General features: G+C 55.6%; 3 protein-coding genes across 7 annotated transcripts in view; all 3 read right to left on the bottom strand.

The window, feature by feature from the left end:
• Positions 1–233: 233 nt before the first annotated feature.
• LOC146445659 (uncharacterized) lies at positions 234–2,409 on the bottom strand. Its single transcript, XM_085050049.1, has 2 exons — positions 1,531–2,409; positions 234–1,482 (listed from the first exon to the last, which is right to left on the bottom strand). The coding sequence occupies exons 1-2, from the start codon at positions 1,581–1,583 to the stop codon at positions 234–236; spliced, it is 1,302 nt and encodes a 433-aa protein (XP_084906175.1). The 5' UTR covers positions 1,584–2,409.
• A 145-nt stretch (positions 2,410–2,554) lies between these two features.
• Positions 2,555–11,929, bottom strand: LOC146445658 (putative mitochondrial transporter UCP3). Of its 5 annotated transcripts, none has more exons than XM_085078245.1 (7): positions 10,904–11,929; positions 10,453–10,591; positions 10,107–10,317; positions 9,693–9,890; positions 9,446–9,547; positions 9,181–9,361; positions 2,555–4,370 (listed from the first exon to the last, which is right to left on the bottom strand). In XM_085078245.1, the coding sequence occupies exons 2-7, from the start codon at positions 10,576–10,578 to the stop codon at positions 4,244–4,246; spliced, it is 945 nt and encodes a 314-aa protein (XP_084934371.1). In that variant the 5' UTR covers positions 10,579–10,591; positions 10,904–11,929; the 3' UTR covers positions 2,555–4,243. The 5 variants fall into 5 exon arrangements, with proteins under 5 accessions (XP_084934371.1, XP_084934380.1, XP_084934354.1 ...); XM_085078254.1 differs by having other exon boundaries at positions 11,602–11,929; XM_085078228.1 differs by having other exon boundaries at positions 10,453–11,929.
• A 139-nt stretch (positions 11,930–12,068) lies between these two features.
• The window catches only part of LOC146445657 (C2 domain-containing protein 3-like), a 38,822-nt gene continuing 36,252 nt past the window's right edge, over positions 12,069–14,638 (bottom strand). Inside the window, 1 exon segment of the mRNA XM_085078273.1 lies at positions 12,069–12,739. Within this exon segment, the coding sequence (XP_084934399.1) occupies positions 12,605–12,739 (135 nt within the window). The 3' untranslated portion in view covers positions 12,069–12,604.

Raw genomic sequence — 14,638 nt, 5'->3', positions numbered from 1 at the left:
GAGGGAGGGGCCCTCCGGAGGAGGGGGCCCGGGGGTGGCCCTGGGGGAGGGGGCCCTGGTTAGGCCTCCGGAGGAGGGGGTCCGGGGGGGAGGGGGACCCCCTCCAGTCCCCGCCCCCTCCTCCGGACCTCCTCCTCCGGAGGGGACCCACCCCGGCCCCCTCCCCGGGACCCCCTCCCCCGGACCGGGGCCCGGGGGCAGAAGGGGGAGTGCGTTCGTTTGACTGGCGATCTCTAGAGATGTGTATTCACGGAACAGAGTGACGTGACCCCTCCTCCTCCCCCAGGGCCCCCTCCGGGGGAGGGGGGTCCCCGGGGAGGGGGCCGGGGTGAGCCCCCTCCGGAGGAGGGGGTCCGGGGGAGGGGGCGGGGCCTGGAGGGGGGGGAAGGTTCCCCCTCTCGCCCCCCGGACCCCTCCTCCGAGGGGCTCATTCTAACCTCTCTCGGGGCCCTCCCCGGAGGGGGCCCCTCCCCACCCCCCCCAGGACCCTCTCCGGAGGGGGCTCCCTCCTCCCCTTCACCCCCTGCTCCCCCTGATCCTAAGGAGGGGGCCCCCCCTAACCCCCAGCCCCGACCCTCCCGGGGAGCCCCAGTGTGATGTGGGGGAAGCCGGAGCCCCGGCGGGGTCGGGCGGTGCTTGTGAACTGCATGGGGGGACCCGCCGAGCGGGCCCGGCCCCGTGTGGGGGTTCCAGGGAGGGAGGGGGGCGCCGGGCTCCGGCCCTCTGGGCTTTATTATTCCCCGGCGCCCCCAGCCCCGCGGCTGCGGGGGAAAGAGAGAGGGGGGATGGAGGACGGGAATAGGGGAGCAGCGGGGTTGTCGGGGTGGGTGGGGGGCTCGGAGTGTGCGGGGGGAGTGGGCAGAGGGAGGTGTGGGGGGAGAAGGAAGGACGGGGAGGATCGAAGGCAGGTGGGGGAGAAGGAGGGGGAAGGTGGCATGGAGAAGGGGCACGGGGAGCCGCAGTGCGGGGAGGGGGAAGGAAGGGTGGAGGTAGGAGAGGGATAATTGCGGGCAGGTGAGGGGAAGGGGGGGAAGGGGAGCAGGGACAGGGGGCAGCCGGGGTGTGGGGGGAAGGAATGGTGGAAGGAGGAGAGGGAGGATGGAAGCGTAGGGTAGCGCTGGGCTGTGTAGGGGGATAGGGATGGGGGGCCGGGGGAGACGGCCCGGGGGGAGGGAGGGGAGGGCTAGGGGGGAGAGGGAGGGGGGGGGTTGGGGGGGGGAGGGAGTAGGGGGTAGGGGAGGGGAGGAAAGGGGGGAGAAACGAGAGGTATAGGAGAAGAGAAGTATAGAAGAAGGGAAGTAGTAGAAGAAAAGAGGCACAGAAGAAAAGAGATATAGAGCCCGGCCCGGCAGCAACCTCCCCCGCCGAGCGCCGAGGGGCAAATGGCGACTGACCCACTTCCCGGGGTTTAAATCGTCTCGGCCCCGCCCCGCGCAGGCGCTCTGGGGCCCCGCGCACCTGTGCCGGCCCCACCTTCCACACCTGTGCCGGCCTCACCTTCCACACCTGTGCCGGCCTCACCTTCCACACCTGTGCCGGCCCCGCCCCGCCCCGCCCCGCCCCGCCCATAAATCCCGGCGCATTCACGCCTGCTCCGTTTCGTGCGGAGGATGCTCATCTCGGGATACAGCGAGATCGTCGCTCCGGGAGCTGCGCAGGACCTGAGGTGCTAAGGTGGGATCCGGGACTGGGATCGGGATCGGGACCCGGGGATTCGGGTCCTGTCGGTGTCTGCTGGGTGCACCACCTCTCCCCGGGCGGGCGGGGTGCGGGTCCCGGGGCTGAAGGACCGGGGCAGGACTGGGGCCGTGGTCGGGACCAGAATCGCCCCCGGGATCGCCGCGGGCAGCAGGAGCCGCTCCGGGAAAGGCTCTGGGGCCGACCTCGGCGCTGCCGCTCCTGCTCCGGCTGCAGCCCCACCGGGGCTCCGGGCACGGTCCCGCTGGGGCCGCGGGGAGCCGGGGCTCTGCCGGTAGCCGTGCACGGGAGAACGGCGGCGATTTCATCCTGCAGACGCTGTATTGGTGCTGGATCCAGCCGCGGCAGGGGCACTCTCTCCATGCAGACCCTGGGATCTCCCAGACGCCGGGAGCTGTGGCTGAGTTCGGCGCTGCTGCTCCAGCTGTGGCTGGGGCTCCAGGTACTGTTCGGCTCTGGCCTTTCCTCCAATACCTGCCAGGTGAGGCTTGATGCTCCCCCTCCCCTTTCCTTGCAGCTCACACTCTGCAATGGCAAAACCTGTTTTGAAAATGCAGCTGAAGTTTTTCTTCTTCATTTCTAGGTCACAGGATATTCTGAGGTTGAGAGGGATCCTCAAATCCACCTCTCAAATGGCTGGCCCATTTGGGGCTTGAACTCACCACCTTGGCTCTGTCAGCACTCAACTCCAGCCACCTGAGCCAATCTCAGGAGCATGGGGATGACTTCTTGGAATGCAAATGGTTGGTGCCAGCAAGGTAATTCCTATGGAAACACAGCTCCTTCTTCTGCGCTAATGCTGCTTTACACGCCAGCCCTGGCATGGCTCTAGGGCAGACCTGGCTAGCACCTGACATGACAGCACAAAACTTTTCCAATAACCTTGATTTCCTGCCCCTTCCAGGATTTACCCAGCAGCTGTCAAGGTGGTCATGCAATGTGCCTTTACAGGGAGAAATAAGCAAGACGAGTCCTGAGGGTTCACTTGGTCCATTGGCAGAAGTGCTTCTGGAGAGTGTCAGAGCTGGTCCCACCTGCAGAGGGGAGTTTCCTGCAGGTGAGTGTTTCAGCCCCAAATGACAGCAGCTGCTGAGGCTGGGGCTGCTTTTCAGACCCAGAGCTAGACAGAGCCCTCGGGAACTCCTGCTCACTGCCAGGAATGTTCCTCGGTGTTTCGTCCTCGTGTCCTAGCTGGCTGGGAATGCAGGGCGGGAGAAGGTCGGGAGCCACAGAAGGGGGACCAGCACCTCTTGTCCTTCATATTTCCAGGGGAGGAGCTGTGCCTGCAGGGTCCTGCCTGTGGCACACAGCATGCGGAACACACGTCCCGGGGTTGGGCGCTGGGATGCCCGGGCAGCGCTCTGACGGACACGGATAAAGGGCTGCCTGCGGCTCCTCGGCCATGGGCTGCTCTGAACAGGTACCTGGAGATGCTTCACCCCAGGCAGACCCCACTGACACCCCCAAAATACCCCAAGGAACAGCTGGCACCTGGGAATTTGGCACGCTGTGTTTGCAGAGGGGCTCAGGCAGCAATTCCAGGAGTTCCTACACCCCTGTCAGGTATGTCCCACCCACCCCCAATGCCTTCCCTTCCAGCCTGGGGACCCATAAACAGTAAATTCTGTGGAATACAATCCTGTCCTTGTCCCAGTCCCACTGAGTTTCCTTGGAACCTCTGCTGGCTCCAGACTCGGCTGGCATTAAAGCAGCAGCTCTGCATGGAAATATCCACGCTCCATGGGGCACTGGGAGGTTATTCCAGCAGGAATTCAGCAGGGAATTCAGGGCTAAGGATATAATTCACATAAACAAGCAAAGCTGATCCTGAAACACAAATCTGGGCACCACACAGAGAACAATCTTTGTGCTGCCCTGTCAGCTAAAGCCCCTAGACTGGGAAATTTTGGGAGTCAAATGTGTGGAATTACACAAATGACAACAACTGGCATCACCCAGAGGGACAATCCAAGTCCCAAACAATTCCTCCACAATCTACTGTGGAGGAAACCTTGCATCTGGCAGGACCTCTGACTCCGCTTTTCCTACCAGCTCCTGAGCAGTGTCAGAGTCACCAAGAAGGCTTTAAAATCCAAATAAGCACCAAACCTCAAACAGTGAATAATCCAAGTAAAGAAATACATTGTTGTCAACGAAAGCTCAACACTCTTTTAAAAATTCTATGCCAACATGGTAAAGTGATTCCCAGGAATCTCATTAATGCTCTTGGTTTCATTTTTATGTATTTTAAATCCCTCATTTGGCAGCTTAGAAAACTTATCCTGGAATTTAGAGGTCAAGCAGGGTTGGCTTTGGATTTGCCTTCACCTCAGAAATTCCCTCAGAAATGCCACCTCACTCCCCTTGATGTCTCCTCACATTTTCTTCTTCCGTTACAGAAAGAGTTCTTGTGTCCCTCTCAGTTAGCCCAGGTTTTCAGCTACATGAATGACATCACCTGTGCCCACTGCTCACCATTCACCCAGCCACAATCAAGACCAAAGGTTAGGTTGGCTTTAAGAACTTGAAATAATGTGGAAGCAATTTACATCACCTTTTTCTTCCTGTTTTTTTTCTCTTTCAGGCGCTGGACTTGCCTCTGTGGATATGTGCTGACCTCTCGCTGCAGGGAACTGTCAGGCCTTAGTGGCTGTGAGCTCCTGTTTTTCTCACTAGGGAATTAGAAAAAAATTTAGAATAATTAGAAAAATCCAGCTAAAAATGTCACCTCTGTCCCCCCTAAATTATCCCTCCTGGTTTTTCCCAGCTAGGAGCTGCAAGCAATTCAGGCAGGGGGAATGACATCGGGGAACTGTGAGCTGTAAATTTAAAGGCAGAAAGAGAAGATCTACCAGCAGAGGGCAGGAAAGGGGAAAGGTTTCAGAAGACTTCTCTGCGGTCTAATTAATAATTATTTCCAATTTCCACCACAGCTCATGGCTAGTTACACTTTTTACACCCTCAGCAATGCCTTCATACAATCAAGGGGATCTTGCCTTGAGCTCACCAGATCCAGAGGATCGAAGGACCTCCCCAAAACCCCTTCAGGGCACATGCTGAGGCTCCTCCTGGTCCCTTGAATCTGTGGAGCATCAAAAGCATCGCCCCTTCCAGGTCACTAAAAATTGCCACCAAAACCTTCAGAGTAAAGGAAATCCTCCAACACCTTCTTTGCAGGGTTTGCAAGTCAGGGATTACTTGATTCTGGCCAGGGGGTGCAGCAAGTCCTTCCAGCCACACAGGCAGTCAGGTCACACAGCTGTCCTGGGCTAGAATTGCTCCAAATTAAATCAGTCCCTGTCCCTCAGACACTGCTCTGTCCTGTCCATGGGATCCATAACAAAATTAAAAGGCACACCTCTAGGAAGGAAATACTTAAACACACCATTTATTTATCCAAATACTTTCCCCAAACAATGCACTACCTATACAGACAAAAAAAAAAGGTAAAATAATGAAGGCCAATTAATTCTTATGCAAGGAATGTTGATTATTGTGACACACTTCCAGGCAAAAAACCATTTCTGCCACTCTAACAAATGCGCTGTCTAGAGTACAAAGCTACCCAAACACACTCAGGCCATTTCAAAAACCACTTTGCATTCTGTTAAGTTTGTTAAAGAGCTATCACTTGTAATCACCAAAAACTGCTCAGGTTCACTACTTCAGGGATGGCTGCGGCGCGCAGCGAGCTGAGTGGTCCCCAGATCTAAACACCTCCCTCTCCACACACGATACAAACACCTATTGTTTGGCTACTACCATTTTTCAGAAGCTTGTCACATGTAGCCAAAGCTGGAAATCCTCACTCAGGATTTCCATATCACATCTGGATTTGTCATGAAGCACATGCACGCACGTATGTCCATGTCCGCAATGTGTCAGTCAGAAATCATGTAAGCCAGCAACTTGCTCCTCACTGTACCACTCAGAAATACACCAAAAAGCCAGAAAAAACCTCAATCAAACAACAAACCACAAAACAGAGAGCTCAGTGAAGCAGCATCTGAATATTCTGCCCAGTGATGGACAGAAAGAAGGAGAAAAGCTGTTCTCCCAGTTCTGAACCAAGCAGTTAGAAGCAGCCAATATTGTTCTCAGCTGCAGCTGTGGCAGCTTCTCTCCTTCCTTCAGCCTTGCCCTGACTTCTGAGGGACCAGAGACACCACACAACCCAAAACTATCAACACCCACAGCCACTACTGCTATGGCCACCTTCATGTTCCATCTGTGGCCAAACAAATCCCAGGATGTTTTTGCTTTCCTGACAGACTTGGCAAATTTAATTCCCATTTATCGAAGCGACAGACACCTTGCATGGCCCTGGGGTCAGAGCCCCTCTTCTCTGAGAGAAGATTTGAGGGGAGGATCCAATGGCAAATTGAAATCTCAGAAATACAATCAAAGCCTGCTTGTGGCAGTTTTCTTTTTGCTTTCAGGACAAAAGAAAGGCCTTTAGACCATTTGCATCCACGTGAAAAGCCCACACTGAGGACATGGCTCTAAAGATGTTGCACTTCATGTTACAGACATAGAATTGCTTTGGGATTTGGCATTTCCTGCACCCACACAAAGACATTAAAATAATTAAGTGCAGAATCCTGAAGCTCAATTATTCCTATTCTATTTTGGTGCTGTCACTTGACATACTAAAATCCATAGCAATACTTTAAAAAATGAAAAACAAGTTTTCTCCCCCATAATACTCAATTTTCTGGTTTAGGGGTCCTCTTAAGAACAAGTTAAAGAAAGGAGTAAGAAAAGCCCAAGACAACCATCAGCTAGTGTACCAACCCCTGTCTTCCATAGATTTTCTACACAGAATAGATTTTCATTCCACCTGATGTCTATTCTACGAAAAGAAATTGTTACGTGTAAAAGTTCATGCAGTAGGGGCAGGGGTTTCTGAGCCCACACCTCGCAGGTAAAGCATCAGAGGAGGAGTGGCACAGAAGGATCCCAAAGTGTCCAAAAGAGGTACAAGCAGACTGTGTTTGGTAGGAATATTTGAAACCAAACTGCTCTGCAGCTGCCCCAAGCCTGGAGTTCACAGAAAAAAACGAGCTCCCCTCCTGCTTCCTTGTCTGCCTTCTCTGATCAAAGGGAGAAGCGCATCATGCAAATGACAAGAGATAAGGTGCGAACACCTCTCCAGTGCCCCCAGGGTGCTTGGCACCAGGGCTCGTTCCCTCCTCTGGCTGATGGAACTCAAACCCAGCTGTTGTGGCATTTAAGGAGCAAAGCCCAGCTTTGCTGTTCCAGTCAGGTTGAACAAACCACTCAAAACCGCGTGTTTTACACCCAAACGGGACTCATTTCAGAGGTAAAACCTCCCACGCCGCATTCCCGAGCATTCCCAAGGCTTTCTGACACGAAGGTAAAACTTCCCACAAAAAGGACTATTTACCTTGTAACAATAGCCTCCATAAAAGTTGCCACATAAAAGCCCAGGCAGTTGTGACATCCACAGTAACACATTCCACACAAAGTATCGGATCCCTCGCTACAAGATCCACGGGACAACATCTGCACAAAGGGCATTTACCTTGTAACAACATCCTCGGTAAAACTTCCCACAAGGGCTTAACAAAGCTTTATGGACATTGCCCTCAGAGTGGCTCGACAAAACGTCCATCAGGCTGGATCTTTAAATAAACACAGCTGGTGCCTATGCCAGCAATAGACGTTGTTACGTTATTTCCCCGAACGTTTCTGTTTTCTTACATCGTCATGCTACAAGGGTTTAAACAAGATTTAACACAAGCTCTGCAACCTGCCATGCTCCAGGCCCTAAGGAAGAGCTGGATATCCTCACATTCATCCAAGCTGAGGCAGTATTCCCATTTCCCAGACTCTCTGTTCAGCTTCCAGGACTCACGTCAGGAAATTGATGGCTGTTCCCACATACAAATTCCCAAGGTAGCACTGTTCCTCTCCCCCCTCCTCCTTTACCCGTTTTATGGCAATAGCCCTGCCTAGGACTCAAAAGGAGCCTCCCAGGTGCCTCCTGAGACAGAAATCGTTCCAGGTGGGTCAGGAAATAAACATAAATAAACTCGTCCCTTGGGGGATAAGAAATTGTCTTCCTCCCCATTTTCCCTATTCTCTCCTGTTTCTTATTCCTAAGGCAAAACACACAGATCAGGTGGGCTCAGGGGGGGAATGTTAAGTCCAAAACAAAGCAAAACTTCTTTTCCCCTCGGTTTCCATCAGGACTGTTCCGTTTTCCCCACTGACCCTCGGCCGTAGCCGCAGGAGCAGCTTCTCTCTGCGCCCCATGGCAGTGGGGACAGGGACACCCAGCCCGCTGCTTCCCGGGAAACGCAGCTCAGCCCATCCCATAACACCTTGTCATGGCAGCATAGCAGCTGGGAACGCGGTACGAGATATGTTCCATGAAACTCGATCCCAGAGAGCCTCAAGGCCCGGGACAAACTCGTCCCCCACAGCACTTGGGTCCCAGCTATCGCTGCCAAAAGGACGCGCGTCCCCCGCGGGTCCCACCCGACCCAGGTGACGCCCGCGCCGCGCTCTCTCCCCTCCGCTCACCTGCGGCCACCGTTCGCTCCTTCCCAGCGCTGCCGCCCGAGCCAAGCGGATTTTCGCCATCGCTGGCTCAGGACAGCTCGTTCCTGGCTCGGCTGCCCCGGCACGGCAGGAGCAGGGCGGCAGCAGGACAGCGAGCTCCGTGCTGCGCCCCGCGGGACGTGGGCAGAGCAGAGCCGCAGCCTCCGGTGCCGCGCCTGAGCCGGGGCTCCGCCCTGCCGGACCGCCTGCGCCGCCGCCGTGCCGCCCCTTCCGAGGGCAGCAGCTGTGGAGGGCTGGGACAATGACACAAAAATGTAAAGAAACTCTGAGCCATGCTGTGATCAGACCCCGTAGGGGTGGTTTATTGGAAGTGCCAGATAGGAATAACAGGAATCGCTGCATTCCCTGGCCCTTAGCTTGGTCCTACCTGCCCACACCACTGCCCTTGGGAAGTGCTGCTCTTCCCAGCTGGAAAGCCAAAAACACTTTTCCCTTTGTCTCTTAAAACTCTCCTCTGAAAATCTCCATTCTGCCTTGTTTCTCCTCCAACAGTGTCCTTTCTCCTGCCGTCTCTCCAGTTCCTCCTCGAGCGTGCGGCTCTGCTGCTCCCTGGCTCTTTGGTAACTAATATAATTGATGCTGAGCCTGGCTGGGCCAGCCAGAGTGGCCAGAGGGCTCAGTCCCCAGCTGGCCAAGCTAACGCCATGGCACGCTGCAGCTGCTCGTACGACACGAACATCAACACATTCCAGGAGTCCAGCCGCAGGAAGGACGGGACGAAGCTGTGCAGGGAAAAGTAGTGCTGAAGGGGACATGATGGGGACATCCCCATCCCCAGATTCCCATCCCCATCCCCAGAGCCCAGCATGTGGTTTGGCATATTTGGGGTCCAGTCCCGCAGGTCCGCGGGGTCATCACAGGTTTGGGGGTGCTCAGTGGGTGTCCCCGACTCACCCCTTGTAGAGGCCAGCAGGGCCATCCTGCACGAGCAGGGCCAGCAGGCAGCTCAGGACATTGAGGTACTGCCCGGGGCTGGCGTTCATGTAGCGTGTCTTGACCACATCCACCGGTGATGCCACCACTGTGGCACAGAAACCGGCACCAAAGGCAGCCACGAAGTGGCACGGGAGGTTGTCTAAGCGGGGGGGGGAAGAGCTGGGGGTTAGGTGCTGCGGGAACAGGGATGGCACCTGGGCACATCCCCCCGTGCCATCCTCACCTGTCATGAGCTGTGCCCGCAGCAGCGCTTCCTTGAGGAGGTCGTAGGTGACGAGCTCCCCGCAGCTGATGATGACGTTGCGGGCGATGTTGGGCAGCGTCCCTGGGCAGAGGGCGGTGGCAGTGGGAATGCTGGTCCAGTCCTGGAGCACTCTGGGCAGCTGCCCCAGCCCTGCTGTCCCCATCCCTCTTCCCCATTTCTATTCCCGCCCCACCCCTTTCCCACGCCCATCCCTGCCCGCTCCTACCTCTCCAGAGCCCGCGGATGCCCTCCTCCCTGGCGACGGTGCGATAGGCATCCACGGTGCCGCTGTAGCGGCGGGCACCGCCCGACAGTGCCCTGCTGGCCTGGAACCGGACCTTGACTACGTCGGTGGGCTGGGCACAGGCCACGGCCACAGCCCCCGTGGTGCAGCCAGCCAGGAGTCGTGCAGCCAGGCTTGTGTCTGGATGGGGCAGATATTGAGACTCTTGTGCCTGCAGGGACCCCCAACCCTACAAGGACCCCAGGGGGAGCAGCCTGTGGTCCTTCACAGAGGGTCATCTCCGGGTTGTGCCCCCCAGGGTGAGTTTCTCCCTCTAGGGTGGGCTGTGTCCCTCTGGGAGAGGGCTGTACATCGGGAAGGGGTGCACAGGGGTGTCTGGGCTTTGTGGACACTCACGCTCAGCACCCTTAGGGGTGTAGAACTCCTTCACAGAATCATACAGCCCGATGCTGATGGAGCTGAAGCCCATCTGGCGCTGCAGCCCGGCCACCAGCCCGCTGTAGAGGCTGCGGGCTCCCTCCGTCCTCACCATGGTGCTCAGCGTCCCCAAAACACCCCGGTACTCCACAGAGTTGGTGGTCTTGGGGATCTTCACCTCACCTTGTATCTGTGGGGTGCCAACCATGTCACGCCACCTTCTGCTCTCCCCAAGTGCCACCAGTAGAGCTGGCATGGGGAATCCCACCTTGTGTCACAGGGTGCTGCCTCTGCCCACAGGGTTTTGGGGTGTGGGGGATCGTACCTGCAGCCGCACTTTGGCCGTGTCCAGAGGGAAGGTGAACAGGTCAGCGATGCAGCCGGCCATCCCCGCACTGACGAACTTCATGGTGGCCGTCGGGGGAACCTCAGGGGGCTTCAGACCCACCATGCTGGCAGAGGAGCTGGAAGGAGAGAAGGGGTTTGTGGAGGAGCCGGGATGGTGCATCAGGACAGAGTTTCACGTGGGTGTCCTATTCGGTGGCAGAAGTGATGACATGCCATTGTGGTTCTCAATGGCTTCAGAAAAACCCAAAATCTCATCCTTCCCTGTTTCCTCTCTTCTTTCCCGGGGAAACTGAGGCACAGGGCTTGTTCAGCATGGGATTCACCAGTGCCCACCATTCCTTATCCCACCCCAGCCATAACAAGGGTACTGGGTGAGATTATCTCCCCCCGAGTGACCTTCCCCGAGCCGTGTCCCTCCGTGGCCTCACCGTAGGGACCTCGGCACAGTGTCTCAGCTGCTGCCTTGCACAGGCAGTGCCCTGAGCCCTTTCCCTGGCCCCACCCTTATATAGCACCCAGCGGGTCATGCCAATGGCAACGGATCGGGTGACAGCAAAACAGTGTTCCCCCGGTGGCATTTGAGCTGATGGAACTGGGTCACCTGGCACCCGGCACGAGGTGGCTGTTTCAGCCCTCTGTCCCCCGCCCAGGGCTCAGGCAAGGGGAGGGGGGTCCTGCCCACACCTCCTGCACTGGACTGGGGAGGAATGTCGGTTTTCACCCCAAAACCACTCTGGGAAGGATGAGATGCAGAAAACCTTCACCCCAAGGCTTTACAAGCGAGTGCTCTGGCGGCAGTGCAGCGCCCAGCTCTGTGCAGGGCAGGTCGGATCCCTTTGCCCAGCAGACCACGGGGCCACAATCCATCCCGGAGAGCTGCCGAGCTGCCAGCGGGATTGGCTCTGCCCGGGGGAACATGTTCCCCAGGCTCACGTGGAGCAGAGCTGGGGAGCACCATGGGGTGAAATCCACCACCAAAGCCGTGACGCCCTCCGGAGCGTGGCAGAGCCCTGGGGCTGCCGGGAGGGACTGCGAGAGACTTGTTTACCTCACGCCCGAGACAAACTCAGGGGTCAGTGCTGTCACCTCCTCTGTCACAGCCATCCCAGCCCAGCTGGGATCCTACCTGAGTATTTTGGGGCTGCTACCAGGAGAAAGCAGCCTGCACGTCACTGCTGTCCTTCCAGGGGACACGGGGTGCCTTTGCCTTCCATCCCCACCCAGCAAGGGCAGGGAGAAGAGCCACAGTCACAGGGCAAGTTGTGCCAGCAGTGACTTATGCACTCAGGCTGTCCCCTGGGAAAAACAACACTGCAGAAATGGGAGAAAAAAGGGATGCTGATCCTTTGGCTGCTGAAATCCTGAATTCCATGCATGGTTGGAAAAGCAGCTCAGAATGGAAGCCACTCGTCCCACATGGGCTGTGCTGCACAGTGATACAGAATTCCTCAGCAAAGCAGTGACCTTTCCACGTGCTCCCGGACATCTCAGCTCCCAGCAGCACTTCTCACACTTGGAAGCTCATGTGGGACAGATTCCTGTCTCCTGTTGAGGAAAGGTTCCTGCCCTGGCACAGAGACACTTTGCACAGGCTGACGAGAAACCAGGGGAATTTTATTGAAACAAGCACTGAAGAGAGCAGTACAAAAATAACTGAGCTCTGCTGGCATCAAAGTCTGTTCTCTGAAAGGTGTACAAAAATAATATAAACGTCTCCTCTTTCTAGTCACCTCCTTTTGCACACACACCAGATTTTACAGTGCCCTTGGCCTGCGTTCACACAAGCACTTTGGGCACCTGTAGAAACAGAGAATTGTGCTGCCCACCAACCTTTTTTGAAAGGGCCATTTCACAGGAAAAAATCCTAAAACTGGACTACCTGGAGAGCAGATAACAGGTTGTGGATTACCCACAGGGGTGCTACTCACTGGGGACCTGCCCCTGCAAAATGCAGCTCCCTGGGTGACCATAGGCTTTAAGCCCTTCTAAATAGGGGACTTTAATTAATGGACCAATCAGGCAAACTAAAACCAGAGCCTGAAAGCTGTGGCTTCCACCTCCCCTCTGCTGGAGGACTCAGCCTTTGCCATGGCTTAGGAAGCTCTGCTGTGGATTGTCTCTTGCCAGCACTATTCCTTCTTGGAGATCTGAGCAGAAAAGATCCTGGCAATCCTTTTGGCTTCTTCTTCCGAGAGGTCAGGGATGGGCCTGGGGAGATCTGGCCTTCTGTAGGGAATGCCTTTGGGCACTGCTGCACTCCTGCTCTGTGGAGAGAAGGGACAAGGTGTGAGAGCTCTGCCCTGAGCTTGGTTTCAGCTCATGGCAAAGTACAGCAGCAAGTGACAAGCTGTATGCACAGAAAAAGAGCCCAATGAGAAAGAGAAAGATCCAAAGCCAGGAATGGGGCTCTGGTGTGTGAATTCTCAACTTGTGGGCATCCACCCTCAGCCAAGGTCTCCCTTTATGAAGCCAAAGCAATGACAGTGGTGTAGACACTTCCAGGGACCTCACCTGAAAGCCTTTTGGCTTTCAATTACTATTTTACATTATAATTTGCAGAAGCCCTTAGACCAAATATCCTCACAGTGGAGAGGAAATGCTCAGTCACAAGAAAACTGAGCCAGCTGACAGGACAAGGCAGGGATTTGGTTTAAACTAACAGAAGAGCGATTTAGATTAGATATTAGGAAGAAATTCTTCCCCATGAGGGTGGTGAGGCCCTGGCACAAGCTGCCCAGAGAAGCTGTGGCTGCCCCTGGATCCCTGCAAGTGTCCAGGGCCAGGCTGGATGCAGTTTAGAGCAATCTGGTCTAGGGGAAGGTGTCTCTGCCATGGCAGGGAATGGGACTGGATAAGCTTTAAGGTCCCTCCCAGCCCAAACCAACTGTGATTCCATGATCAATGGGATGGGCCAGTCTCAGCTGTCTGCAGGGATCCCAAAGCAGCAGCCCATGAGAGAAAAGCCCTGCACTAAGCAGTGTCATCTCCTCTGTGCTTTGCCAGCAGCCTGGCTTTGTCCCAGCTGTTCCTGCAGCACTAGAAGACAAATAATTTTAGTGTACAAAGAAACACACATTTCTCCTCAGCCAGTTCAGAGCTGGGCTGTGCTCGTGAAGCACCCAGAAAAGCGATCCTGCTCTGGCAGCCTTTAGAGGAGGAAGCTCTGGGGCCAAGAGGAGCTTTTGGAAAACTGATCTGCCAGTCTGGCCTTTCACCTATATCACTGGGCTGCTTCTCTGAGCCTTGGGACAGAGGTCTCCTGAGGTCAGCAGCTCCCTCCTGACAAAAACAGCACCACGATCCTGTTCTGGTGCACTTGATATGTACTGCTTGGAGAGGGAAATGGCTATTTTAGGAATGAGGGAGTCCTTGTGTTTGGTAACCTGTGCATTACAGGCTCAGGTCACAGCCTGCAGGTCAAATACTTTAAACTACTTCCCGTCTTTATCATGCTGAAATGACACTCATGGATAATTAGAACCTTTGCTTTGCTCTTCTTCCCTCTTAGCAATTCTCCAGGATGCATTTCCTAAACCAAAACATAAGGAGCCAAGAGAGATTAAATGCAGACCTGGCCACAGCAGAAGCTCACAAAGCAGCAGGGAGAGCTGCTCACTGGGCAAAGCACCTCCCTTACTGGGCTGTGCAGAGACCAGGACAGGAGCTCATCCTTCCCACACTGTGTTCTGTCCATCTGTCCAAGGAAGAGCTGAAAGGTCAGGAGTGCCTGGAGAGGGGCAGTGAGCAGGCTCTGTGCTGATCCCTGAGCTCTGAACAGCATTTGAAAGCATCTCTAGGAAATTCTCCCAATCTGCCAGTTAATCCTATTGCAAAGGTGCAGGAAACTGCATTTCCTGACTCCCACAGCTGCCCTTTCCCATGTGCCACATGTCCTGAACAACCAGGGATGGAGAGCCAGCACCTTCCATTTTCAACGTAGGGAATAGAATCCCAGAATGGTTTTGGTGGGAACCGACCTTAAAGCTCATCTCATTCCAACCCCCTGCCCTGGGCAGGGACACCTTCCACTACCCCAGGTTGCTCCAAGCCCTGTCCAACCTGGCCTTGGACACTTCCAGGGACCCGGGGGCACCACAGCTTCTCTGGGCACCCTGTGCCAGGGCCTCACCTCCCTCATAGGGAACATGTTCCTTCCTAACATC

Source organism: Lichenostomus cassidix, chromosome 1, assembly GCF_008360975.1.
Source record: "Lichenostomus cassidix isolate B80296 chromosome 1, HeHo_3.0, whole genome shotgun sequence".
NCBI lineage: Eukaryota > Metazoa > Chordata > Aves > Passeriformes > Meliphagidae > Lichenostomus > Lichenostomus cassidix.
The sequence above is the reverse complement of the archived record's forward strand: the minus strand, read 5'-3'. Positions and strand labels throughout refer to the sequence as shown.